The 27,094-nt window shown below is 35.8% G+C and overlaps 1 protein-coding gene across 5 annotated transcripts in view; it reads right to left on the minus strand.

Moving 5' to 3' along the window:
* Window positions 1–25,894, minus strand: part of LOC105331179 (transient receptor potential cation channel subfamily A member 1 homolog) — a 29,075-nt gene extending 3,181 nt beyond the window's left edge. The window contains exons 1-26 of one of the 5 annotated variants that reach the window (XM_066070715.1): window positions 25,735–25,894; window positions 23,916–24,152; window positions 21,480–21,648; window positions 20,956–21,062; window positions 19,888–19,968; window positions 17,125–17,319; window positions 16,423–16,641; window positions 15,811–15,977; window positions 14,939–15,061; window positions 14,435–14,618; window positions 13,431–13,538; window positions 12,907–12,995; window positions 12,062–12,208; window positions 11,651–11,762; window positions 10,446–10,582; window positions 8,780–8,901; window positions 8,224–8,373; window positions 8,053–8,064; window positions 5,605–5,702; window positions 4,945–5,114; window positions 3,968–4,130; window positions 3,537–3,668; window positions 2,517–2,717; window positions 2,080–2,253; window positions 793–861; window positions 297–476 (exon numbers count right to left, since the gene is read on the minus strand). In XM_066070715.1, the coding sequence (XP_065926787.1) occupies window positions 297–476; window positions 793–861; window positions 2,080–2,253; window positions 2,517–2,717; window positions 3,537–3,668; window positions 3,968–4,130; window positions 4,945–5,114; window positions 5,605–5,702; window positions 8,053–8,064; window positions 8,224–8,373; window positions 8,780–8,901; window positions 10,446–10,582; window positions 11,651–11,762; window positions 12,062–12,208; window positions 12,907–12,995; window positions 13,431–13,538; window positions 14,435–14,618; window positions 14,939–15,061; window positions 15,811–15,977; window positions 16,423–16,641; window positions 17,125–17,319; window positions 19,888–19,968; window positions 20,956–21,062; window positions 21,480–21,648; window positions 23,916–24,098 (3,492 nt within the window). In that variant the 5' untranslated portion in view covers window positions 24,099–24,152; window positions 25,735–25,894. The other 4 variants (XM_066070717.1, XM_066070716.1, XM_066070718.1 and 1 more) reach the window with 4 other exon arrangements.
* Window positions 25,895–27,094: the final 1,200 nt, after the last annotated feature.

Here is a 27,094-nt window from a genome sequence, read left to right on the forward strand (position 1 = left end):
TGAGTTAGTACTGACTATGGGGAGCTAGGAGCCACTGACAGTACTGCTGTGACTATGAGTTAGTACTGACTATGGGGAGCTAGGAGCCACTGACAGTACTGCTGGGACTATGAGTTAGTACTGACTATGGGGAGCTAGGAGCCACTGACAGTACATGTACTGCTGTGACATTGAGTTAGTACTGACTATGGGGAGCTAGGAGCCACTGACAGTACTGCTGTGACATTGAGTTAGTACTGACTATGGGGAGCTAGGAGCCACTGACAGTACTGCTGTGACATTGAGTTAGTACTGACCAGGTCTGGGTCCAGGGCCTTGGAGATGGCCTGAGAGGACAGGTCCCCCGCCTCCGCCCGTGCCAGGAGTTTGAGCGGGTTCAGCGTCCGTTTGTTGGGTTTGTACGTGTCACACTTCGTGACGAATCGGCGACGTATAAACTCTGGGACCACTCGCTCCACATCTAGAGCCAGTTCCACCTGTAAACAGAGAAAAAGCAAAAATTCTGATTACAGTTCTGTTCTCTTTTTTGGTCTTTTTTGTCCCCTGCTATTGTTGAGTTTTGTGTAATAGAGTTATGATGTGTACTGATTCATTTTCTATGCATGATGGAAGAGGTTTAGGAAACAGACATCAAAATCAAAAAAGAAAATCAGACATCCATAACTAATATTAGAGCATTAGAGAGACTCTGCATATTAAATGTGAAATATTGTACATTCATTATGACTACTAAATATCATGACTCTTATCAAAGTACTTGAAGCACTGTAAGCAGAGATTTAGGTTTTATACCTGCATGGCCATTCTCTTCAGCGCGGCTTGTTCTTGTACAGCCTTGATGTCGTCTACAGCCAAACCGACCTAGTGAACCAAAAATCAGTTTCTTCAAAATATGAAAATTCATATCAAATGTTATTGTTTGATGACATCTGTTTGCAAATTCATGTATCCTTGAAACTGTAAATTCTACTTCATCAATCAGTTGATCCCCTTAAATATTAACAAAACCATAGTTTTGAAAATTTTAAACTTTTTTATAATATTCATATCATCAATTTTTTCATCGGCAGACACTATTCTGGTGGATAAGGAGTTATTATAAAAAAAAACTCATTATGGTCTCAAACTCAGTGGATCCAAGAAAATATTCTTGCCATCCAAGAATTTAAGATACATGTACCTTAAATACAGTTCATATACTTAAATATTTACATTTGTATCGATTTTGTTCTATATAACTCATAACTTCAAATGACGCCAAATTGAGGCGCCAGCGGGATTTGCTTATTCATATTTAAATATTAAATTGTACGATGGCTTAAAATTATTTAAATATAAGTAATGAAGAATCATTCTTTGATTATAATGAGGTGATAATTTCGGTCGGGGCGTGATCAAATCCATCATAACGCCCTTTGGGCTTTATTGGATTTGATCACGCCCCACCTAGTAATACTCAAATAATGATTCCTTATTCCTTAAAAAAATACCAATTTAAACTGATCATTGAATTTTCTTTAAATAAATGACTGTTAGAGTAATATAAGTATATTCAAACATAGTAAGGTGGATGCACTATGCACTTTGCACCAAACTAAATGTTGTAAAAAATATAAGAAATCTTAATCATAATTCAACTCTTACCAGTAAGTTCTTGACAATTCAGTTCTTACCCGTATGTTTATGACAATTCGTTTCTTACCAGTAAGTTCATGATGATTCAGTTCTTACCTGTATGTTTCTGACAATTCGTTTCTTACCAGTAAGTTCATGATGATTCAGTTCTTACCAGTAAGTTCAGGGTGATTCAGTTCTTACCAGTAAGTTCATGATGATTCAATTCTTACCAGTAAGTTCATGATGATTCAGTTCTTACCAGTAAGTTCATGGTGATTCAGTTCTTACCAGTAAGTTCAGGGTGATTCAGTTCTTACCAGTAGGTTCATGATGATTCAGTTCTTACCAGTAAGTTCATGATGGTTCAGTTCTTACCAGTAAGTTCATGATGACTTAGTTCTTACCAGTAAGTTCATGATGACTTAGTTCTTACCAGTAAGTTCATGACAATTCGTTTCTTACCAGTAAGTTCATGATGATGATGGACATGCAGATCATGAATACGCAGAACATGATGTAGGTGATTTCTGGGTAAAAATCGATATCATTGCCGTAGAAAATGTCCTGGTATTCAAACTCTCCAATCATCATCACCGTTGTCTTTATCAGGGACTCCCACACAGTGGCAAAGGCATCCTACACAGGAAAAAAATTTGTTAAAAATGCAAAAATATGGCAAACCTGCAATGGAAATATTGTAACCATATGCTCAAAGTTGATCAATCAAACTGGACTATATCAATCCTTTTTATATGCAAATGCAAGATCTAGTATTTGGCATTAAAGAAGCCATTTTTTTGTTGAGTTTAGATTTAGTGCATTAAATTTGTTCAGTCTTTCAATTTCTGAATACAATGGTAAGCACCAACTATTCAAAGCCAAAAGAAAGATTGTCTTACCTGATTCTGGAGAAGAACGTAAAACCCGAGACCAAACGCCACGATAAAGAGAAAGAAAACAACGGCGAACTGTAAGAAGGTGTTCAGGATGTCCTTGAACATGACAACGTAGATTCCAAACCGTGGGAACTTCTGGAGGAAGAGAACCAGGTTAATCCAGGACAGGAAGATGGCTACCGCGCCCAGCGACCACTGCCATTGCTACAACAAACGGAGAACATTACAAAACGATACACAACAGGAAGATGACTACAGCGCCCAGTGACCACTGCCATTGCTACAACAAACGGTAAACATTACAAAACAATACACAACAGGAAGATGGCTACCGCGCCCAGCGACCACTGCCATTGCTACAACAAACGGAGAACATTACAAAACAATACACAACAGGAAGATGGCTACAGCGCCCAGCGACCACTGCCATTGCTACAACAAACGGAGAACATTACAAACAATACACAATAGGAAGATGGCTACAGCACCCAGTGACCACTGCCATTGCTACAACAAATGATGATCATAACTATATATTGCACCTCAAAGGGAGGTCACTCTTATTCCCAAATTGGCTTGCAGTATAATAAACATCCAAAAGCTATTTGGAGCACCAGTGCTTGGAATTAAGTCTACTTTAAAACTGTACAGTAGAATTACAAGTCAGTAGATACATATGAGCTGATTGACAAATTAGATGGATATGAATAATTTCACCTTTAACTCGGGATTGATTTTGAAAAGCTAAATATTGTGTATTTGCTGGAAATTTCAGCCAAATACATTTAGCCATGTTTTTTTTTTTCAAACATAAAACTACATCATGTAAAACACACCATAAATGTGAATACCTCTAAAATTTCAGTAATGTATCTCACGTTATACAATTCTAGAAATGAAGCTGTAATTTGACATTCTGATGCATAGTACGGCATGTAGCTTATGTTCTTTGAATTAACACAAACGGAAAATCTTAAATAGCATTTTGCCCCTGTAAGCTAGACTTGTCTATAGGTGCCTTACGAATCTGAAGCCGGTGTTTTTCTGGCAGTTCTCGAAGTCTATGACCAGCAGCAGAGCACAGACGTAGGTGACCCACTCAATCAGGTTCTCAAAGCCCAGGTACTGAAGCTTAGCCTGGTAGATTTGTAGCAGCTGGAAACGACAGAAACATCAACGTTTATACATGTAACTACATTGTTGACGCATTGTTACAAAAGTTTACATCCCCAACTCCCAAAAGTTGAATGTAATTATAATAGGCGTAAGAGAAGTGAACAATTTGAAAGTAGGTACTGAAAGAACTATTTTGGAAATTTTTGATAGCAAGTACTCATGTTTGTTTTGGTGCTTGTTATTTTTCATGAAGCTTTCTGATATGCACTGACAAAAGTAAGCAGTTAGCTTTATTTCTGTTTTGTTTATTATTCAACAATATGCATTGAATCTCGCACCTCTCGTAGTAAGTTCCACGCAGCCAGAGCCATAATGACATATTTTCCTATAGTGGCGAACAGCGGCTGGTCGAATTTGTCATTGGCTGGGTCGTACAGGGAGAGTGAGAGATTGCAGGCCACTCTCTCCGACGTCTGAGACGAGACGTTCAGTTCCTGATAGCTGTGAAACACAAACACATCACCAAAAATATCTACTTGTGAAGCACTTCAATAATGTGACATTAGAATACTGTTAATTCTTAATTGAACGCAAGGAATTAATATCCCCGTAAAATCGCAAAAAGCCCATCTTGCGAATTTTAAAACCTCACTTTTAGTTTTCAGACTATGTCTTATGTAAACTACATAAAACTATGATAAAATTTTGGCATTTGTGATTTTATGTTTTCGCAATTTGATGGACAATTGTTGACTCAAGGAATTAAGTACTTGCGAAAAATAAGGAATCTACAGTATTGAAATTGATCATTCAAAAGTTTATTACTCAATTAAAATCATCCGTGAATCAATAAGGTCATGGACCACTCTTAATGCTACATCAACGTGTGCCATTTATATCTAAATTAAAGCTCTTTTGAGTCAGACATGCTTTTCATTTTTTTTCACGACTTTCATGTAAATTAAGGCTCTATTAGTGTGATATTCTTGTATACGTTCTCTTCCAGTGACATTAATATGAACGCTTTTTTCATGTGACATTCATTTAAATACTTTTTACAGATGACATTCATGTAATCCCTCTTTTCATGTGACATTCATGTAGACTCCATTTTCACATGATATTCATGTAAATGCTCTAGGCCTATAATAATTCACATAACTTTCATGTATATGCATAATATTTAATAATTAAAATTCTGTTACGTTCTTGTTAATAATACTCTATCAATGTGACAATCACATAAATGCTGTTTTCACATGATATTCAAGTAACTGCTCCATTAACGTAAGGTACAATATGGCTGTATACTTACACTACAAACGGAGGGGGTGTGGACACAATGTAGCCGGTCAGAAAGGTGAGGAAAATGGCGTAGATGAGGAAGTTCATGTAGTAGAAGGTCCGGCCGAAGCTGTTCCACTTGTGGCGCAGTAAGGCGTTGACCAGTGGGTGGGCCAGCAAGTCCTCTCGCTTAGAATGCACCTACAATCAGAATATTGTATATGAAATTGTTAGGTAAAAAGCCCTCAGGCTGATTTAATCACCAACCAAGCTCATATCCCTGTGAATTTTGTAGCATTGTCACTTTTTTCTTGAGTACCACTGCATTAGGTGCATTGATAAATTTTATTGTCATATTAAAAAGTGGAATTATAATTTAATTTTCATTTGAAGGTTAAATTTTGAAATATGAATTTGGTGTATTTCTCCCTTGCAAAACAAAGGACCTGCCTGTCGCATTATACATGTAAAGTTAAACTTTGATATCTCAAACACTGATATCTCGAATACAATGAATATGTTGAAGTGATTTGTAAGTCACAACTACTTATTTTTTAAGCATTTTATTCTCGATATCTCCAATACTCGGATATCTCGAAGTTTTTAAACAGTCCCATCTAGTTCGAGAAGTTTGACTGTATTTTGAAATGGTTAAGAAAACAGTGCATTAATTTTTTTAACCTTCGCCTACCATAATCATCAGAGGGTGGTTGTTCTTCATCTCACTTGAGTCGGAGGTGTAGGGCCGGGCCGCCACGTTCAGAGAAAAGTCCTCGTTGTATACACTTCCTGTGTAAACAACAACACAAATCAATATCAGATCCGCAAATATTTAAGGTGGAATAACACACCAGTCCTGGAAAAAAGTCACTGAAATTAACAGATAATTATTTGATTATGAAAGATATAAATAATGATAAATAAACTATACATATGTCAAATAAGCGAAAAATTTGCAAATTATGAATAAAAACTGAATACCTAAAAAAATCAATTCCGTAAGTAACAACAAAAGCCCCCAATGGATTCGAACTCGGAATGTACGGATCACAAGCCCGACATTTTATCCATTCGGCAATGAGGTAAGTTATATGTTACTGTCGATAAAATCCTTATAATAAAACAAAATGTCGTTTCGATCAGAGGTCAGCCATTTTATGACAATGTGTTATATTCCACCTTAAGGAGAAGTAATTTGAGGGATTTTAATGAACCTTCCTGAGTGTATAAACAACAAAACAAATCGCTATCAGATCCACGAATATAAAAAGGAGACATACTTTGAGGGATTTCAATGAACCTTTCCTTTCCAATTCTTTTTAAATGCACAAAAAACCATAATTATCCTTCTACTGCTACAACAACAAAGTCAGATATAGACATAAAGACAAAGATTGTTCTGTTAGAAGCTTTCTCTCTCTCTGTGGTGAGATACTGACTGTATACTGTAAACAATTTTTATTCACTTAGACTTTATTTTAATGTATACTGTAAACAATTTTTTTTCACTTAGACTTTATTTTAGTGTATACTGTAAACAACTTTTTTTTCACTTAGACTTTATTTCCCGTTTTCCTAGAGATAACTTGGTTTGAACAACTTATTTACGCGATAAAAAATGTGGATTAACTAAAAACTTATATATACAAGATACTGGTTAAGACTGGTTCCTAAAAAGAAATATTTGCGACGAGGCTCTCACGATTTCTCGCACACAAATAAAGTTTGTTGACAGTATTATACAGAAATAAGGCAAAAAATCACTGACAGTGACAGACTGTTAAAACTTCCATTTCACCTGATCTACATAAAAAAAAATACAACGTAAAACAATAATACTGTTTCTAATGAAAGTCAATCAATGTTGGCAAATCTTGATAACATTTTTCTTTACTTTTAATTCAATCTAAAATAATGCAAAGATCATGTCAGTATAAAGCAATTGATTTTAATCAAGGTCAAAGAAATGGTGAACAAATTTGACACACCTAGTAAGATTCTAATTTCTAAAATACTGCACACAGAGCACAGAAGTTCAATGGTCCTTCAAATGACCTGTTGCTTGTATCTGAATACACTGGACCCTTTATAATAATGAGACTTTGATAATTTAGTACTTGATATACACCAAGACAAAATGTTTGCCCACATACATCAAAAGTTGGCTCTGGTGCTCTGTTAAATTGTTTTGTTATTTGTAGATCTACAGTTGACAGACTTCAATCTATATATATATATATATATATATATATATATATATATATATATATATATATATATATATATATATATATATATATATATATATATATATTTATTCTTTTTTTGCCATTGTTTCGCTGTACTGATTACAACTACATACAAATAAAATCCAATGCTCTCATTTCTATAATAATTTTTCAGCTGTTCATTTCATAATAAGTAATTATCGTGTCAAACATCACACTGTTGCTATGTAATCGGTACTAATCTATTCAACTGACAGGTGAATCAACCCTGAATGATCTGATTCTCTGTATGGAACTTCCATCGGAGGGGGATAAACAGATTGAAACATTTACAATTGCTGGCGCTGCAACGAGTTTGACACAGCATCTGGTTTTTATCCTGGCATCTGACGTTATGAGTCACGGTTGTCTCTAAGACCCGGGGTGTGGGGAATTCCCCCGTCTAAAATGACGTAATTACCGAGCTATTATCGCATTTAAACACAATCTAGCTATAAGCTAGACCTTTAGAACCCCCGTCTACTTTTATTTCTTCCTCCTACTTCAACTTCTAGAGACAACCCTGCTGAGAACTAACCTCCTACTTGATCTCTAACTTTACTGTAAATATAAATTAACAAAGCTTGTGAACAAAGCAAAAATGTGACTTTAAATTAAGTATGTTTCAAATGAATGCCTACAACATACTGTAATTACACGTCAAACAAAAATCTCAAACACATTTCTATAAAATCACTGATCACAGAGTTATCAAAACCTATCACAAGTGAACATTTTTTCTTCTCACTGTAAAAATGAAGATATTTTACAATCAGCGTAAAGAGAGAGTTCTAAACAAATACTACAAGTATAAACGGTTTACGTGACAAAAAGCGAACAATGTGTATGATAAATATAACTCAGATTCTCACCATAAACTCTTCCTGTTTGTTTCATATGTAGGCAATGTAGCAAAATTCAATGAAATAAAAATAATTAGTTAAAAAAAATAAATTTATACCAAAGAAAACATCTTGTTTCATTATAATTGAATAATAATCTCTCTCTCTCTCTCTCTCTCTCTCTCTCTCTCTCTCTCTCACCTGATGCGGACCCTTCACTACTGCCTTGTTCAGTCCAGTTGGAGTATGTGTCGTCCAGGAATTCGTAGTTAAACGTACATTTGTAGTCCGGATACTCAGGGTTTTTGTGGTTTGTTGTCATACATCGCAAAAACGCAGCTTCAGCAACATCTGTGGACGAGAAAATCAGGACAATCCTAATACTGCATAATCAGGGTTATTTTTCCCCCACTGTGACATCATTTCTGCCCTTCTACACTTGCAAACAGTTTCGCCCCATCTTGAATTCGACCAGACACAGTTGTGTTTAAAGAGAGATAGTTTAAGACATTGGAATTCACCCTGTCTTAAATTCAACCCTGCCAATGAGGGTTAAATAGGCCAAAAAAAAAGGTGGGCAAATTTCCTCCCGTGTATATTAGATGATAAGTGTAAATTATTACGAATTTAAATTTATTTTTCTGCTAAAAAAATAAAAGCAGATAAGTATATATGTTTGTATGATGATCCCCTGATGCGTTACATGTTCCAACCTGTTCTCTCATCTGTCCCCACCTGTTGTGTTACCTGTACTCACCTGGCATTTTCTTGATGAGCTTCCTCATGGGTGTGGTGCGTAGCCCTGTCGCCAGATCCGGGGTCTCGTTCCTCATAGCCTCCTCCCACTTATTGCTGTTGATGACCACCAGGGCAACCTCTCTGTGTAACAAAAAGAGAAAACCCATTATGTTTGTTTTAATTAACAATGATTAAGAGGGATGAATGGTTTTGACCATTTTAAGGCTTTATTAATCTCCTTTAGAAGAAAAGCTCTGGCCCCCACTGTCACCAAAATTTTCAAATCAGTCAACCCATTCTTCAACTTATCCCTTACCTCACTCCTCAACTCATATTTTAACTTGTTCTTCAACTCATCCATTAACCCATTCTTCAACTCGTCCCCATAACTCACTTCCCAACTCATCCCTTAACTAATTCTTCAACTCACTTCCCAACTCATCCCTTAACTAATTCTTCAACTCACTCCTCGACTCATCCCTTAACTAATTCTTCAACTCATTCCTCAACTCATCCTCAACTCACATCCTTTAAACGCATACTTGCCAACCTCCAACATGTGAAAATCTGGACATGACCAGATTTGGAAAGTAAAATATCTGGTCATAGAGAGTAATGACATTCATGACATATTTACCATGCATTTCACAGGTATATACTATAGAAATATGTGTTAAAACTTATGTGTAATACTTTATTGCAAAGAAGCATTTTAACTAACAGTTGCTGATTTTGAATTTTGGAAAGTGATCTGACACAGAAAATGGTAGGTTGTGTTCAGCTAAAAAAAAATGCAAAAAGAGTTTTTGCTACATTAACCTTGCTTTTGAACTCTGTAAATGATGACATGAAAGTTGTAAGTGACTTGGAAGACTTTTGTGTATTAAAAAGCATTTTAACTTCGCATTTTTGAATGTTAAGTCAGATCACTTTGGGCACAAAATCCAATATTCAAATGTGCGTTACATAGAACACAAAAAGCCTCGTTTTGTACTCGATTACTTTGTTTTACCCATGGGAATTCGTTTTCACAGATATGTTGATACTAGGTACAAAAATATCATTTTCTTTTTGTTGGTTTTGATTCTGCTGGCCCCGATGAAGACCTTTTCTTATTGGAAGCCATAACAATTTATGATTTTAACCTTTGGTTTGTCAAAACAACTCACGATAATAATTAACACTTAATAATGTGTCTGTTATAGCCATCGGCATTGTTTACGTAAATCCAAGCTCAGCTTGGGTTCATAACTGGAAGTCAAACGCCAACGTAATTTACGAACCAAATCAGGAAATCGGGAGATTTTCGGGTTGTTTGACAAAAATTGGGTGAAAAGCATGACCTGCCGGGTCATAAAAATACTCGGGTAAAGGGTCGAAAAATCGGGTCTGACCCTACAAAATGGGGTCAGTTGGCATGTATGTTTAAACGTCTACTACTTGAGGCTAAGAATTGATATGAGAAAACTTGGTGACAGCTGGGTCTGAATGAAGGTAATTATGAGAAAATATCCAATACTTTTACATAAAATAATTGATATCATGTTTTTTTCCATAGGTAATAGTATATATATAATTGTAGCTAAAAAAAGTTGAAGTAAATCTGATTGGTTATTTGTTCACCACTAAGCCTCTTTATAAAAAAAAAGGGATTAAATCACGGAGAGAAGTACAAGCCGACTCACGGTTTGTTGTTGTCGATGGCCATATCCAGGCAGTTATTGCCGTCAGTGTCTCGCTGTGAGACGTTCGCCTGGTGATCCAGCAGACATTTCACAACATCAGCATGTCCGTAACGAGAGGCCAGATGAAGGGGAGTAGTCTGTAATGTAATAAAACACAGATGTAATGGAGTGATTTGTCAGATAATAACATAAATATAAGGATATATATGAGTAGTATGTAATGTAATGACGTAGATATAGGACTAGTCTGTGGTGTAATGACATAGATATAGGACTAGTCTGTAATGACATAAATGTAGGACAAGTCTGTAATGTAATGACATATAGGACTAGTCTGTGGTGTAATGACATAAATATAGAGATATATATGAGTAGTATGTAATGTAATGACGTAGATATAGGACTAGTCTGTGGTGTAATGACATAGATATAGGACTAGTCTGTGGTGTAATGACATAGATATAGGACTAGTCTGTAATGACATAAATCTAGGACTAGTCTGTAATGTAATGACATATAGGACTAGTCTGTGGTGTAATGACATAAAATTAATCTAGGTCTTGTCTGTGGTTTAATGACACAGATTTAGGTCTTGTCTGTGGTTTAATGACACAGATTTAGGACTAGTCTGTGGTTTAATGACACAGATTTAGGACTAGTCTGTGGTGTAATGACACAGATTTAGGACTAGTCTGTGGTGTAATGACACAGATTTAGGACTAGTCTGTGGTTTAATGACACAGATTTAGGACTAGTCTGTTGTTTAATGACACAGATTTAGGACTAGCCTGTGGTTTAATGACACAGATTTAGGACTAGTCTGTGGTTTAATGACACAGATTTAGGACTAGTCTGTTGTTTAATGACACAGATTTAGGACTAGCCTGTGGTGTAATGACACAGATTCAGGATGAGTCTGTATTGAAATGACATAGATATAGGTGTAGATCAAGGAGTTGTCTGTAATGTATTAACATAGATATAAAGGAACCGGTGGACTGTAATGAAATAACATAAATATATAACAGTAGTGACATATATATATAGGACATATATATAGGACTAGTCTGTGATGTAATGACATAGATTTAGATAAAGGGGAGCAACCAAAGGAATGATGACAAAGACTTCAGTAATATTTCAATCATACATTAGCTAATCAGTTCAACGTTAACCATGTATAGATGTTTGTTTTATCAACAGACCTTGGTTTTGTCCATCGGGTCAATGGGAGCATCAGCGTCCAGCAGACACTTGACTGTTTTCAGCCAACCCTTGGCTGCGGCACAATCCAGAGGCGTCCACAGGACAGAATTCCTATTAAGTACACATAGGTCAAGGTCAACGATTAACACAAACATAAAAAATGCGAAATACAAGATTATAAACACATACAATATACTAAACTATAAGACAGTCTAGAGTCGGAAACAAAAGGCCACAGGTTATCATAACATACTTTTGTTGTGTTCATTTTACAATGTGAAATTGACATCGAAAAAATCAAGGCAAAGGGCAAAGACAACTGGATTTTCGATAAACATACTAAACAACTTTCTGTGATTTTTTTATATTTTTTTTTATAGTTTTTATATTAATGAGTTAAGAGTTTTTACCTGGCAGCCACATCGGCACCATTCTTGATGAGGATGAGCGCGACCTTGGTGTGACCGTGAAGCGTGGCCAGGTGGAGGGCCGTGTTGGAGTCCTCATCCTCGTCATTCACGGATGAGTGATCACGAATCACCATCTCCCGGACCACGCTGTAATACAAAACAACCAGCATTGGAAATACACAACACTGAACATTTTGGAAAAAAGTCTTAAAATATTCTCAGTGAAGTCCTGTACTAAGCAAACAGTGAAATGAAATATACATTTTACACGAAATGCAATTGTCTTGAAATTTACGAGTTTGTAAACACCTTTTATCTGAATTTTGCAATGGATATCATGTTACAATATCATATTAGCACTATCTTGTGATTCATAAGTTTGTGAGATCTCCAATTTACAACATATGTGAAGCACATCTTCCCATGTAATACGTGCACATCTTCCCATGTAATACGTGCACATCTTCCCATGTAATACGTGCACATCTTCCCATGTAATACGTGCACATCTTCCCATGTCATACGTGCACATCTTCCCATGTCATATGTGCACATCTTCCCATGTCATACGCGCACATCTTCCCATGTAATGCGTGCACATCTTCCCATGTAATACGTGCACATCTTCCCATGTAATACGTGCACATCTTCCCATGTCATATGTGCACATCTTCCCATGTCATAAGTGCACATCTTCCCATGTAATATGTGCACATCTCCCAATGCAATACGTGCACATCTTCCCATGTAATGCGTGCACATCTTCCCATGTAATACACGAACACATTCCCATGTAATAAGTGCACATCTGCCCATGTAATAAGTTGCTGTAATGATACACTTACTTTGTTCTTCCGTTTTTGGCAGCCAGATGTAATGGAGTCTGTTCCTCTTCATTCTTACAGTCCAAGTCTGCTCCATTCTCAATCAGACACTGAAATCACAACAGAGCAATTCAACCAGTGACTGAGAACAGGGACTCAGAGATACAACTCAAATCATGTGTCTTATACATTTCCAAAAAATCAATTAAAATTCCATTTGGACCAAAAAACATTATCAAAATTAAAACTTGAAAACTGCAATAATTTATCATGTTCAAAGCTAGGGTAGTATACTGTACTCATACCTATAAGGTCAATTTCACAGTTCATTTCCTTCTATTCAATTCAATTTTTTACATTCTTCCAAAAAGTGGCAACTCCATGTGTATTAACTTTTTTATATTGAAATTTATGAATATTTGCTTCGAGAATAAAACTGGGGGCCAGCCCTACCCCCCTCCCCCGGTGCTACATGCCTGCATTATCTCTTTGATATAAGGCTTTTATAGATATCAACTCACTTTGACTTCAAGCATTCATCATACCTTTACAATACTGAGGTATCCTTCTTGAGCGGCAATGTGTAAAGGGTGGTTGTCATAGCGATCACCAACGTCCACTAGACGGCGCACGTCAGGGTAGGCCAACATCGTCTGCAACACCGAGCAACATTAGGTACATATCAATAAATACACATTAACCTATTACATAATGAGTTATATGTCTGCAACACAGAGCAACATTAAGTGTTATACTATAAGAAGTAAAATGCATCATTCTAATTTTGCATTGTATCATTATTTATTAAATATCATAATTTAAATATTAAATATATTAAAAATACATAAATATTTCATAATGTAATCCAAATAAATTACAAATTTCATTCTACAGTATGTGATTAGACCAGGTTGAAATGGTCATTTGTTTTTTTTAAAGTTTTCCCATTAAATTGTAAAAATCTCATCCATGGATTCAACTTTACTTGACATATTTCAACTGAATCCAACTGACGTGTGTGTTAAGGTGCAGTCACAGAATGTGATTTTCTATCAGATTTTCAATCAACTTGCTCAGGTAAGTCCATTTAATTCGATTGATGAGGTGGTCACATGACAAAATTTTACAATTGTTATCGATTTTCGATTATTAAAACCTATTCAATATTTTTGTTGCATAGGAATACGTCATTGTGACGTCATGATTCTCAACAGACAGTCGATTGAAAATCGGACACACTTCACATTTTCAATCGACTTCAGACTTTGCTTTCGTTTGGTCACATGGTACTATTTTAGTCAAAACCAAATCAGCTGAGAAAATCTAATAGAAAATCTGATGGAAAATTTTAACATCTGACCGCACCTTTAGTTTACAATAGTATAAAGGAAGCCCACTTGACACCAGTACTGAATCAAAGGGCACAGTAAGACTTCTGTTGTAACATTATGCCTCTACATAAGTACATGTACCACATAGTAATTTTATGACCCCGCCTGCTCTCTATACCCACTGTAGCCATATCTGCAGCACCATCAGACTAGTTTACCTTCAGAGCATCTAGTTTGTCCTCCTCGGCCGCTAGATACACCGCCGTTTTGTCGTTTTTATCGACGGCCTCGTAATCTGCACCTTTCTTCAACAGTGCATCCAGGGACTCGGCGTGACCCGAATACGCGGCCATCAACAGCGGCGTGTAGTTGTCTCGGTCCCGCTTCTCCAGGGGGGCTTTCCTGAAACAGACACAGGGTGTGGGGTGTAGAAATGAAAGTAGAAGTGAAAGCATAATTAAACTTTGAGGAAGATTTTTGACCATTCTGAAGTTTAATCATTCCTAAACTGATGAATAATTATGTACTGCTATTACATGTTCATAAGCCTTAAACATTCACTTTCATTTGTAAATAAGCCTCTAACATAAATTTGAGAAGTGTACTAAACACATAATAATTCTACAGGTGTTGTGGAACATCTGCATTATTTAAATATACATGTACTTCAATGTAAAACATAACGATTCTTCTAATATTATGAGTCTCCCTGAGCTCCTTACATTTCTATGAGGAAGTCGACCACATCTTTGTGGTTGTAGGCTGCCGCGATATGAAGCGGTGTTGCCATCTCATCGTTCAGCGCGTCAATCCTAGCGTGGTGCTGAACCAGAAGCTTCACACACCTACAAACAACAACAAGAAAACATGGAGTCATTTAGGGAATATCTTAATTTTTGCCAAGATTATCCGATTTAACCTGGTTATAATCCAGGCAGACAGCTTTGATGTACAAACTTGTGTTTGCATTTGTAACATTTACATGAACACACAAAAAAGTAGTTCCGGCTGGGGGTTGTCATAGGGGTCTGGCTACATAGCTAACCAGGTTATGCAAAATAATTTTTTTTTCTTTGTGTTTAGCCAATCAAAATGATTGTTACAAATAAAACTAAATTTCTCAAAGATGACCATTAAATTACACACTTATAGACACAAGAAAAAATGGAGACACTTAGACATAAACATAAAACAAATAGTCTTATGTTCAACAGCTCAAATGAGTTTGATCATAATTCCTGCCATGAAGACTTTGCCTCCCTCTGGAGCGGAAACCAGTCCGTCACATGTTAACCTCTAGTATAAGCAGTACCCATTGTATCTGATGGAATGAAACAATGTTGATAAAAAGCCTTGCTTGAACCAGCGACCTTTGGGTTACTGGTTTAACACGAATGACCACTGAGTCATGTGCTCCACAAACTTAACAACAGTTCCACTCAAAAATGTTATCCTTCTTTTAAAATACATAACTGTATGAAAATTGTTCAATCTTATTTTTTTAGACACTATGGTACTTTGGTTTCTTTCCTTCTTTGTTGAGAAGTTATATACACTGAAATAGTTCTGTCATACAGAGCCTGAGTAACAATACCTGATGTCTCCTGCTTTGGCAGCCAGATGTAAGGGGTGCATGTAGTTACTGCTGGGCGTGTTGACGTCCGACCGCTTGTCCAGACTGAGTTTGACCACATCGTAATGTCCGTTCTCCACTGCTAGGTGAAGACAGGTGTTCTGATCACAGTCCCTGTCAGTGACCATCTGTAGCCAATCAAAAGACAGAACATCAGTAGTGTTCTAGTGTTCATCATTTATATCATACTCACGAAGAGTGAGGACAAGGAGCAGACAACTCCTAAGGCAAAGCTCACATACATATAATGTTAGTAGAAGGTCTTTTATTCCTGTTAAATTTTTTTTAGAAGGTAATACTGTGGTTTCATTAAGATTTGTAGGTATCCATTTTTGTGGATTTAATGGAAACCACAGTTTCAAGGATACATGAATTCATGGTCAATGACCCCATCGATGCAAAATGCTAGTAGAAATTGCACTTCAATGAACATTTAATTTAGAGATAAACTTAACAACGAAATCTACAAAAATTGGTGTTCAATAAAATCTACAAAAATTGGTATTCAATGAATATTGATGAAACCACAGTATATGGTTAAAGTTGACTGATAGGATAGTGAGCCATACTTACGTTGGATATGGTCACCCACCCGTCCTGCTTGGCCCCGGCCTGGAACAGGAGCTGTACGATCTCGATGTTACCCTCCATGGCCGCGCAGTGTAGCGGAGTCAGGTCCTCGTTGTCCTTACACCTCAGCTGGGCGCCCGCCTCAATCAACATCCTGGCAATTTCTACGCAGTTATGTGTGGCCGCCATGTGAAGAGCGGTCATTCCCTGTTTGTCCTCAGCCTAATAAATATAATCAGACATCACAACTAATGCTATCTTTAAGGTTGAATGATTTAACTCATTATCGGAATAGAAATGGTTATTTGAGAATGAAAATGACTAAATTAATTTATCGGAAACAAAAATTCAATTACATTACATTGTTCACAGTTGAATTTCTGATGAGGAATCAAGACCAAGGAAAAAATGGTCTTATAAAAAAGAAACAAATTGATTCACAATTTGTCTCATACAAATAAAAAAAAAGAATACAGTTGAACTTGGATATCTCAAACACTGATATCTGGAATACAATTGGTATGTTGTTGTGATTTGTAAGTCCCAACCAATTAATTTTAAGTATTTTACTCTTGATATCTTTAATATTCGGATATCTTGAAGTTTTTAAACAGTCCCATCTAGTTCGAGATAACAAAGTTTGACTGTACATGATTGTACTATAATATTCAAAGCGAAATCAATTGATTTTAAATGAATTGTGACCTCAAAATTAATCCCTCGGAACTGTAACAGCTCTTTGGTGGCCAGTTCGTTCCCTCTCATGGCCGCGTAGTGAAGGGGAGTCAATCCGTACTTATCTCCCCTGTTTAAGTCGGCCCCGTTCTTAACTAGGAATGTTGTCACCTGGTCAGAACTGGCGAGTTCCTCCGCGGACAGACTAGGAGGTATGGTGCTGGCCTACAACAGCGAGGGACAGACAATGAAATAACTATACCATGTATGATACACACCATGTAATCCTATATAATTATATGGCTGTTTTAGCCTGAATATTATTGCATACAATACTATGACCGTATCAAATTAAAGAATTCGTTTAATTAATATCTAAGGGATAATATGAATGTTTTCTTTATGAAGATAAATATCAACAGTTACAGCTTTTACATTCACTGACAAAAAAAACCCACATCATTTATTTAATTCAATTATTGTTCATGTTACAAAATGTTTTGATGCGATGTAGGACTCAAAGCATTTATTTTACTCCCATGCACTGTGGAATCATTAGATTTCATGGTGGCTCAATTTTTACGGAATTCGTGGTTACCTCTCATCCACGAAATAACATCCTCCACGAATTGATAAATTAGGGTAATAGTCATATTTCCTTTTGTAGATATATAAGAATACACGAAATTACGTCCCCACGAACCTGTACAATTTAAGTCATCCATGAAAATTGGCCCCCACGAAATTTAATGATTCCACAATATTTAATATGATATTCAGCAATTTTATCAATATTAGTATTAATTTCCACTGAATAGATATTAAACTTGATCTAAATTCTGCAAAAAACATAATAAATATAAAAGAAATGATATCTGAAAGAAATGGCCTGATGATTATGTTGCTGTTAATACAATTGAAAGTACAAGAAAGATAGAGAAGGGCGTGACCACAGGGCTTAGCTTTCTCAGAATGCACAGGCATAACGTGAGTCAAAGTGAGACTGTGTTACTTATAATTCACCTACAAGTACATTATTGAGGCAAAGATAATTATAAGTCATTATTATAGTATACACTTATACTTGTCTTCATTAAAATAATATAATGACCCCCCCCCCCCCAAAGCATTACCGCTAATTTTATACAACCTCCACGTCAAGTGTTACATGCAGGTCTCTTGGTCTCTTGTGCTTATCTATAGTTTGACGAATACTTTTTCTACGACTAGAATAAAACTGAGCATTTGAAAATAACACAGAGTGGTTTATCAGCTATGCTTCATGTTCACAGCATAATAAAGCATAGAAAGCATTATCATGCAGCTGTCAGTATAACCGGTACACACAAACTCAGTAGGAGCATGTGGCTCAGTGGTCACAAGCATGTGGCAAGGTCGCTGGTACAAATCTTACTGTGGATATAAAAGTTGGTACTCTATTAGTACTGCATGTTGTGTCCTTGGACTAGTCAATTTATGCAATTCAGTGTTTCAGTTAGACTCCACTCAGCTGACATTGGGTACCGCTTTACGCTGGGAGTTTAAACCTGTGATGGACAGGTGGCCCGTCCATGGGAAGTCAAATACTCTCTCTGCTTACAATGGAAACCAGATATAGGCATAGGCCCAGCAAGCCTGTATATAGGCTAGGAAATAATTTTAATACTATAAGTAACTTAGTTACAGAAGCTAGTTTTAAATTAAATAATATAAAAATTTGATCATATGCAGCCGGCATTGAATTCTTTTGAGAAAAGAGATATTGATTTTTAGATAAAACACATATAAGTAAGTGTATTAAATAAAATTTTATCCTTCCTTCCCCTAATCTAATTCTTCTCCTTAAGAATATCATGATATTCATAAATAAAAGAATATTGTTTTAATACAGAATACACCAAATCCGCCCTTCAACACAAGTGCATGGCTTAACAATGGTCATCAGTATTCAATACATAGACCATTGTTTAACAGATATTATTCATGTACGAGTCATATACACTCTGTTAGCCAAATTTCAACCATTTATATTTCAAAATGTTCTCTGAATTCTTTTATTACTACAATCAGGATAATCAGGATGAAAACTTGCAAAAAAGTCCTGAATGAAAGCAAGATCAATGAATGACTATCAACCACAACGTGACTGTGTATTTGTGTTTAAAATCCAAACCAAATCAGAGGTAGAACTAACAATTAAACCAGAGATTGAGGAAGGGGGTCGTCCTCTCCGCGCTGTTTTGGGTCTGATTCCCTGAAACGGGTCATGTTCATGGATTAAAGTTGTCCAGAAAGAGAGAAAGAATGAGAGAGAGAGAGAGAGAGAGAGACTGAAGTTCATATACACTCGCACTTACATCGTTACATCGTGAGAGAGAGAGAGAGAGAGAGAGAGAGAGACTGAAGGAAGTGATATAACTGTACTGGTACATGGCTGTCAATATTCATATACATATGCCTATGAATATACAATCATCATTCTGATAAAACATTTACAGATCTTACGCTAATGTTTTCAACGACTTGCCTTTTATATCATGTTTGTCACAGGTTTATAATCACTGAGAAGAGGATATGTTCTAACTGCATATCGGTGTTGTATAATTTAAAAGATCACATTCCAAGCATATGATACTAAACATCAAACAAGAGTCATACATAATTGTGTAAAAAAAAAAACATATCATAAATAATTTTTCATCCATCTCATGCTAATAAAGCTATTCAATAACACCAGCCATGATGCGATCAAGCTATACCTCAATTACTGCACCTCAGTATACCTCACTATACCTCAGCTTCTGTGTCCTCAATCTCATTTATCTCATTTATCTCAATGAGAATTCCCCCATCAACCTCCTCAAGATTGAGGCTCTACAATATTTCATTCAAATGGATTTTTTCAAATATTGAATCAAGAATAATCCCCTCAAAAAGATATATCCTTTTATATGAATCGAATCAACATTTGTTCCCTAGAGCATGTAAAATGAGCAATCCAATATCTCAGCATTCTTATCGGGATTGCATGATGTCCAACAATATTTCATTGACTGAATTTTTTTTTCTTGAATGGTGATTCAAAAACAATCCCCAGACCTAATATATTTCATAGAGGTTTTTCTTCTCAAGTTAAATGAATCAAGAAAATTGACCAAAAATAAGATTTACTAACTAAAGGTCTGTTAACTCGTTTTGAAACAGAACAACTCATTCCAGAATCTGATATAAAATTTATAAACAGCCGGAGAACAAGGGTATCCTATACAGTCATAGTCAATCTCATATAAAAAGGAATTCATTAATCAATAGACTATTAGCTGAAAATATATCCATCACTTGATACAAGACAAAATCATGGAGTTTGAACTTATTAATAACTTTCTGGAAAACAAAATATCATTTCATAAATAGCACTCCAAAAATATTAACAGGGCAAGAAAAGACTCAACCTCAAGTGTTGCACTTCACGAGTAATGATTTTATACTGTCAATTAATACTAGGCTAAGCAGGTTTTATTTAACCTTCCTGTTTAATGAATATGCTTTATTTTTCTTTCTCATTTTTAAAGCTTCTCAGGTTCTTTATGGTCTGATTATGAAAAATTAAAAACTCATGCTGCAATTAAATAACATCTTCTCTTCATAAAATCAAAATATTAAAGAGTTTTTACAATTATGAAAGATAACTTAACAACATCTACATCTTTGTATGGAGCAAACTGAATCTAGAACTACTCTATACTTTTTGACTAATCTACCACTATTCTAAGACTAATCTGTGACTACACTATTATTTGTCTAGGACTACACTACTTTTCAGCTACACTGTTCTATGGACTACAATCTACAGATGACTACCTCCTGATTGTCCAGCAACGCCTCCGATCCCCGCCTCTGTCGTTCCCTCTTGTAGCGGGCAGCATAATGAAGGGGAGTTAACCCTTCCTCATCAAGGCAATTAATATCTGAAAGAGAAGAGAAAGTTGAAACAAATGGCAACTATCGGGGCAGATGATACACAACTAATCCTCCCGCCCTTATATTAGATAAATTAGGACCTAGATATTAGTATACGAGAGACTCGACCTGACAAGGTCCAAGGACCATTAAGACAATGATCTGACCATGTCAATATTTCCTACATGTATATGGTATAATTTGTTATTTTTTTTTAGTATAAGCATTATGAAAAATAGCAGTACATTTTTGAGTCATTATGGATAATAGCATTACATTTTTGAGTCATTATGGATAATAGCATTACATTTTTGAGTCATTATGGATAATAGCATTACATTTTTGAGTCATTATGGATAATAGCATTACATTTTTGAAATTTGAAGTCTGATTTTGATGATCATGTACTGGTTGTGATTTATTACCTGCTCCGTAGCTCTGTAGAATTTTGACAATCTCATACTGATTGTAGCGGGCCGCATAATGCATGGCCGTCACTCCCTCCTCGTCCCGCATGTTGATCTTCTTCTTCACGTTTCCCGTGATGGAGCGAAGTAAGATGTCCATGCTACGAGTGTCACCATTTCTAGCACACTAGGCAGAGAGAAATGAAGGGAATTTTTTTTTCAATTTCATCTTGTTTAATTTCAGAAATGTCAAATAAACTTTAAGTTTAAAACAAATTGTCTTTCACAGAATTTATTTTGATTCACATTCATATACATGTACTTTTATGATGTATCATAAGATATTTATTCAAGAGATTAAGGAGGTCTGCTGTCCCACTCACACACTCACTTCATGTAGATTGAGGATGTAGATTGAGATTAAAGTGATTGGCTGTCTCATTCACCATGTTCACAGATGCAATTAGACTTACTTAGAGTGAGATTAAGGAGTCTAACTCACAGACTCCGCGGGGGTATTAAGGAAGCATATGGGTAATTTGCCGTCTTATTTTGACTGTTGTATTCAAAATCGTGAAATTAAATAATTATTTTGAATAAGATCAAAAACTTAGTATAATCCTTTAAAATAGATGTCAGTGCAATAAAATCGGGTAGTACATCACTGCCACATTGGTGCATTATCACATGACAACTATAAATAGCTTACGTATATTCCTTAACATAAAATGAGATAGAACAACACTACCCAGCGGTTTCCAAAATAAAATAAAGATACCAAGTGAAGGCAAAACATCTCAATTTAATCAAAACCGCTGCTAGAACCCTATGGTTTTCCTTATTAACAAGTTATTCATCCGGTTCTCGTAAAACCTTCCCAACTTTTATAAAGTTTGCACAGAAAACGGCAAATTGCATTTCAACAACACACAACATGGGATTCTAGCAGCACTTTTCAATTTAAGCATTGATCAAACTAACGATACGTATAAAATTTCAAGTTCAACATACACGGGGTAGTGTTGTTCTTGTTGGATTTTTATATCGTAAACAACGACAGAGGAAAGCCTGGCCGAGAAATAAAAGCAAATTTACATACCTTTTAGCGAATGATTGATAAAACTAACATCTCCCCCAGTATTCTTATGTTCAATTCTCAATAAATCACACTATAATACTTTATTAGAGTTCTTAGATTAGTTATATTTTGAATATGTTTACAATGCTTTCCGATCAAATTCACACGACATTTAACTTTTAGTCATGACGTCATCAATGTGTAAATCTACGTAATACAAACTAATTTCTGGCAAAAATTGTCTTTGAGTATTTTTTATTTGTTTTTTGTCTACGTTTCATTGCTTATATATTTGAATATGTACATAATAACTAAGATTTGTGATTTCACGGAATTACATGCAACTCAGATTCCATATGCTTCCTTAACACCCCCGCGTCACTTGGTGTAGAGTGAGATTAAGGAAATTTGTGATCTCACTCACAGACTCACCTGGTGTAGAGTGAGATTAAGGAGATATGTGATCTCACTCACGGACTTACCTGGTGTAGAGTGAGATAAAGGAAATCTGCTGTCTCTCTCACAGACTTACCTGGTGTAGAGTGAGATTAAGGAGATATGTGATCTCACTCGCACACTTACCTGGTGTAGAGTGAGATTAAGGAAATCTGCTGTCTCTCTCACAGACTTACCTGGTGTAAAGTGAGGTAAAGGAGATCTGTTGTCTCTCTCACAGACTTACCTGGTCTAGAGTGAGATTAAGGAGATATGTGAACTCACTCACAGACTTACCTGGTGTAGAGTGAGATTAAGGAGATATGTGATCTCACTCACAGACTTACCTGGTGTAGAGTTAGATTAAGGAGATCTGCTGTCTCTCTCACATACTTACCTGGTGTAGAGTGAGAATAAGGAGATATGTGATCTCACTCACAGACTTACCTGGTGTAGAGTGAGATTGAGGAAATCTGCTGTCTCTCTCACAGACTTACCTGGTCTAGAGTGAGATTACAGAGATCTATGATCTCACTTACAGACTTACCTGGTGTAGAGTGAGATTAAAGAGATATGTTCTCACTCACAGACTTACCTGGTGTAGAGTGAGATTGAGGAGATCTGCTGTCTCTCTCACAGACTTACCTGGTCTAGAGTGAGATTACAGAGATCTGTGATCTCACTCACAGACTTACCTGGTGTAGAGTGAGATTGAGGAGATCTGTTGTCTCTCACAGACTAACCTGGTCTAGAGTGAGATTTAGGATATCTGCTGTCTCTCTCACATACTTACCTTTTGTAGAGTGAGATTACAGAGATCTGTGATCTCACTCACAGACTTACCTGGTGTAGAGTGAGATTAAGGAAATCTTCTCTCTCTCACAGACTTACCTGGTGTAGAGTGAGATTAAGGAGATCTGCTGTCTCTCTCACAGACTTACCTGGTGTAGAGTGAGATTAAGGAGATCTGCTGTATCACTCCTTTTCATCCCGCTCGGTTTGACCTGTGGCTCTTCATCTTCTTCTAGAAGATTCTTCATCTCGACGCCATTTGACTTTTTCTCCTCGTCTTCTGGGGGAGTGACACTGACAAGTGTGCGGTACGATCCCTCGCTGTTCTCCATGTTGGGGGAGGGGCTTAATTAGGCAAGGGGAGGAGTTTCCTTGTCAATCAAAAGCTATCGAAGAAAAATGTAAAAATTACAAGTATTATCATGTCTCATGTATGATATCTGCATTTAATTAATACATATTACAGTGAAATGTGCAAAAATGAAAAGCATGTCGTCTTACAAACAGAAAATCAAAATGACTATGTTCTAATTTAATGTGTTCTTTTATTTTAAAATTGTGCCCGTTAAAAATGCACATATTTCCAATACTTTTGGTAGGATTCTTCAAATCAAAATTGAATTTTAGCAAATGTCTTATGTACCCAACCCCTCACAAAACACTGTGAGAATTTAATATGTTGAGTCTGACTCTGATGTATAATAACTTAACTTCAAAACATGCTTCAAAGAATTAAAAATCCTAACATGCACAAAACATACCTTCACAATTAATTTGTTCACAATGTTAAACATGCATATAATTCTTTTTTATTAAGGCATGAGAAAAAAAAGGTATACAAGTCTGACAGTGGTTAATCGCAGGCAACTAAAAATTCTCAACAATTCTACAGTATCTATCTCAAAAGTAAGTGCATTTATTTATATTCTATCCCTTAATTTGTTTAAAAATTAAAAGAATTGCAAAAAGAAAGGGGTTGATATAGAAGCAATTATTTCATAGATAGTACCATGTAATTTCGGGTAAAAACTCTTGTTTTGGTTTGTTTTTTTATTTGATCCCATATTAGAAACTTTACATGTGTACATGTAAATCTGCAAGTCGACCAATTTACCAGTTTCAGTAGCTGCAGGTCTGTAGCTCCCGGTCTGAAAAAATTCGGATGGAGGACCTGGGAGCTACAGGGCCACCCATTGATAAAATTGTATATTTATTGCGCAGAAAAACGTGTGCTAGTTTTGGACTGATTTACCTTATTTATACGCAAATTCTGTGAAAACAATTAGTACCATTAAATTCTTCATCAAATTTACTACTGATATTGCCTCTTTATTTGCCTCAGACTTTCTCCGAAACACGCTACCGACCTCAGAAAATCAAGTATGTTGAATTTACATCGAGATCTCGAGTCGCCATTTTTACATGTTAACAAAGTGCACTGCATGAATTTACCGGACTGGTGATGGTGTTTAAAAGACTATCCGAGGCAAATGAAGAGATGATATCAGTAGTAAATTGCATGAAGAATTTAATGGTACTAATTGTTTTCACAGAATTTGCGTATAAAAAAGGTAAATTAGTCGAAAACTAGCGCACGTTTTTCTGTGCAATAATTATATTTGTTCAATGGGTGGCCCTGTAGCTCCCAGGTCCTCCATCCGAATTTTTCAGACCGGGAGCTACAGACCTGCAGCTACAGTTTCAGATGCAGCTAACTAAAAAGAATAATCTTACCGTGACCAGGCTACGTTTAACCGGGTCGAAGGACATCTGTCATTTTAACGATAGAACATTCTATCTAGCAGCTAACATGTAACTTTCTGTAAATTTACATGTAGGATTACATGCACACACTATATGAACAAGTGTTTGATAGAGATAATTCGAGTGGACAGTGGATTGCGCAATGAAGTGTGGAAATATTCCTTTAAACGACAAAATTGCACGAATAAGTAGAAAAATTCTTACTTTGAAGTTGAAACAGCTGATCCAAAGAAATTAATTCTCTGTTCAGAATTAAGAAAACAGCGACATTCCGTCAGTCACTTCATTCAGAAAAGCAAAATATTTTCGTAGCCATGTCTTCTCGATGTTTTGGGTTTGTAATCACGTGACTCCGTGTAAAACTCGTCAGACGGGTAGAATAATCGATGTTTTGAAACTTCGGTGAAGTATTGGGAAATAATTATTTAATCTACTGAAATGGATTTTAAAACCTATGAATCTGCAAAGCTTATTTTTTTTTCTGTAAACTGTACCGGTCTTAAAGCATTCTAAACAAAAAGTACAAAAATGTATATTTATAACGTGAGATCAACATGCATAACGTTATATATGGGCGCGGTTTAGATTTTCTTCAAATGAAATGTCAAACGGAATGATGGAATGCGTGGAGAGAACATTTAGAGACATAATGCATCACTCATGACATGGTTGTCAAGATGTTCCGCAGAGGCGGATCTAGAAAGGTGGGTGGGTGGGTAGACAATTTGTCAGAGCGGATCAAAGATCTTATTTTAATCAGATTGGGTGGGTAGATGGTTACAACGGCCGAAGGGGATGGGGGCATAAAGCCAATTTTCCGTAATAGGTCTACTATGTTTTAATAGATTTTAAATTTTTAATGTTCTGACCCCACCCTCATCTAGGTTTGCGCATGAATAATTTGAAAATGCCGGGAGAGAAGTGGAAGGGGTTTGGTCCTGCCCCCAACCACTTTTTCTCGTAGCGACATATTTTTCTTTAAATTTACATTGTAAATTTACTAGCATTACTTTGAAAACACCTAAAGCAAAACATTTTACTAGTTTAGAAGATAAACAAAAATTATTTTGGATTCTAAACTGTGAAGAATTAGATATATTAAACTCTGTTGGTAAATTTTTACAAAAGGCATTGCCTTAATTTGTATTTCCTATTCAAATATTGGTTTTTTTATTTTTCAATCATATGATAAACTATTTCAAATTTGTATGTGCATTATTTATGTATGGTGTTTAACATAAATATATAGAAGACACTATATTGAATGTATGGAAACATACATTATTATACATATATATATACATATATACTATTTAATTGTTCATGTCTGTCATAGTTCTTTAAATCATCCAGCTCTTTCCCTCTTGTATATGTTTTTTGAATGTTTTATGTTCATTGGATGTTGTATGTCAACAGTCTTCATGTTGCCCCTTGAGGGCCCTTAATTGGTTAATAAAGAAATTGAAATTGAAATTGAAATTGTAATGCATTGCAATGCATTACCATTGCATTTAGCATTATAATATTACCCCAAGCCTGATTTACATATTAAAAGTGAATTAAT

This window comes from Magallana gigas, chromosome 9, assembly GCF_963853765.1.
Source record: "Magallana gigas chromosome 9, xbMagGiga1.1, whole genome shotgun sequence".
Classification (NCBI taxonomy): domain Eukaryota; kingdom Metazoa; phylum Mollusca; class Bivalvia; order Ostreida; family Ostreidae; genus Magallana; species Magallana gigas.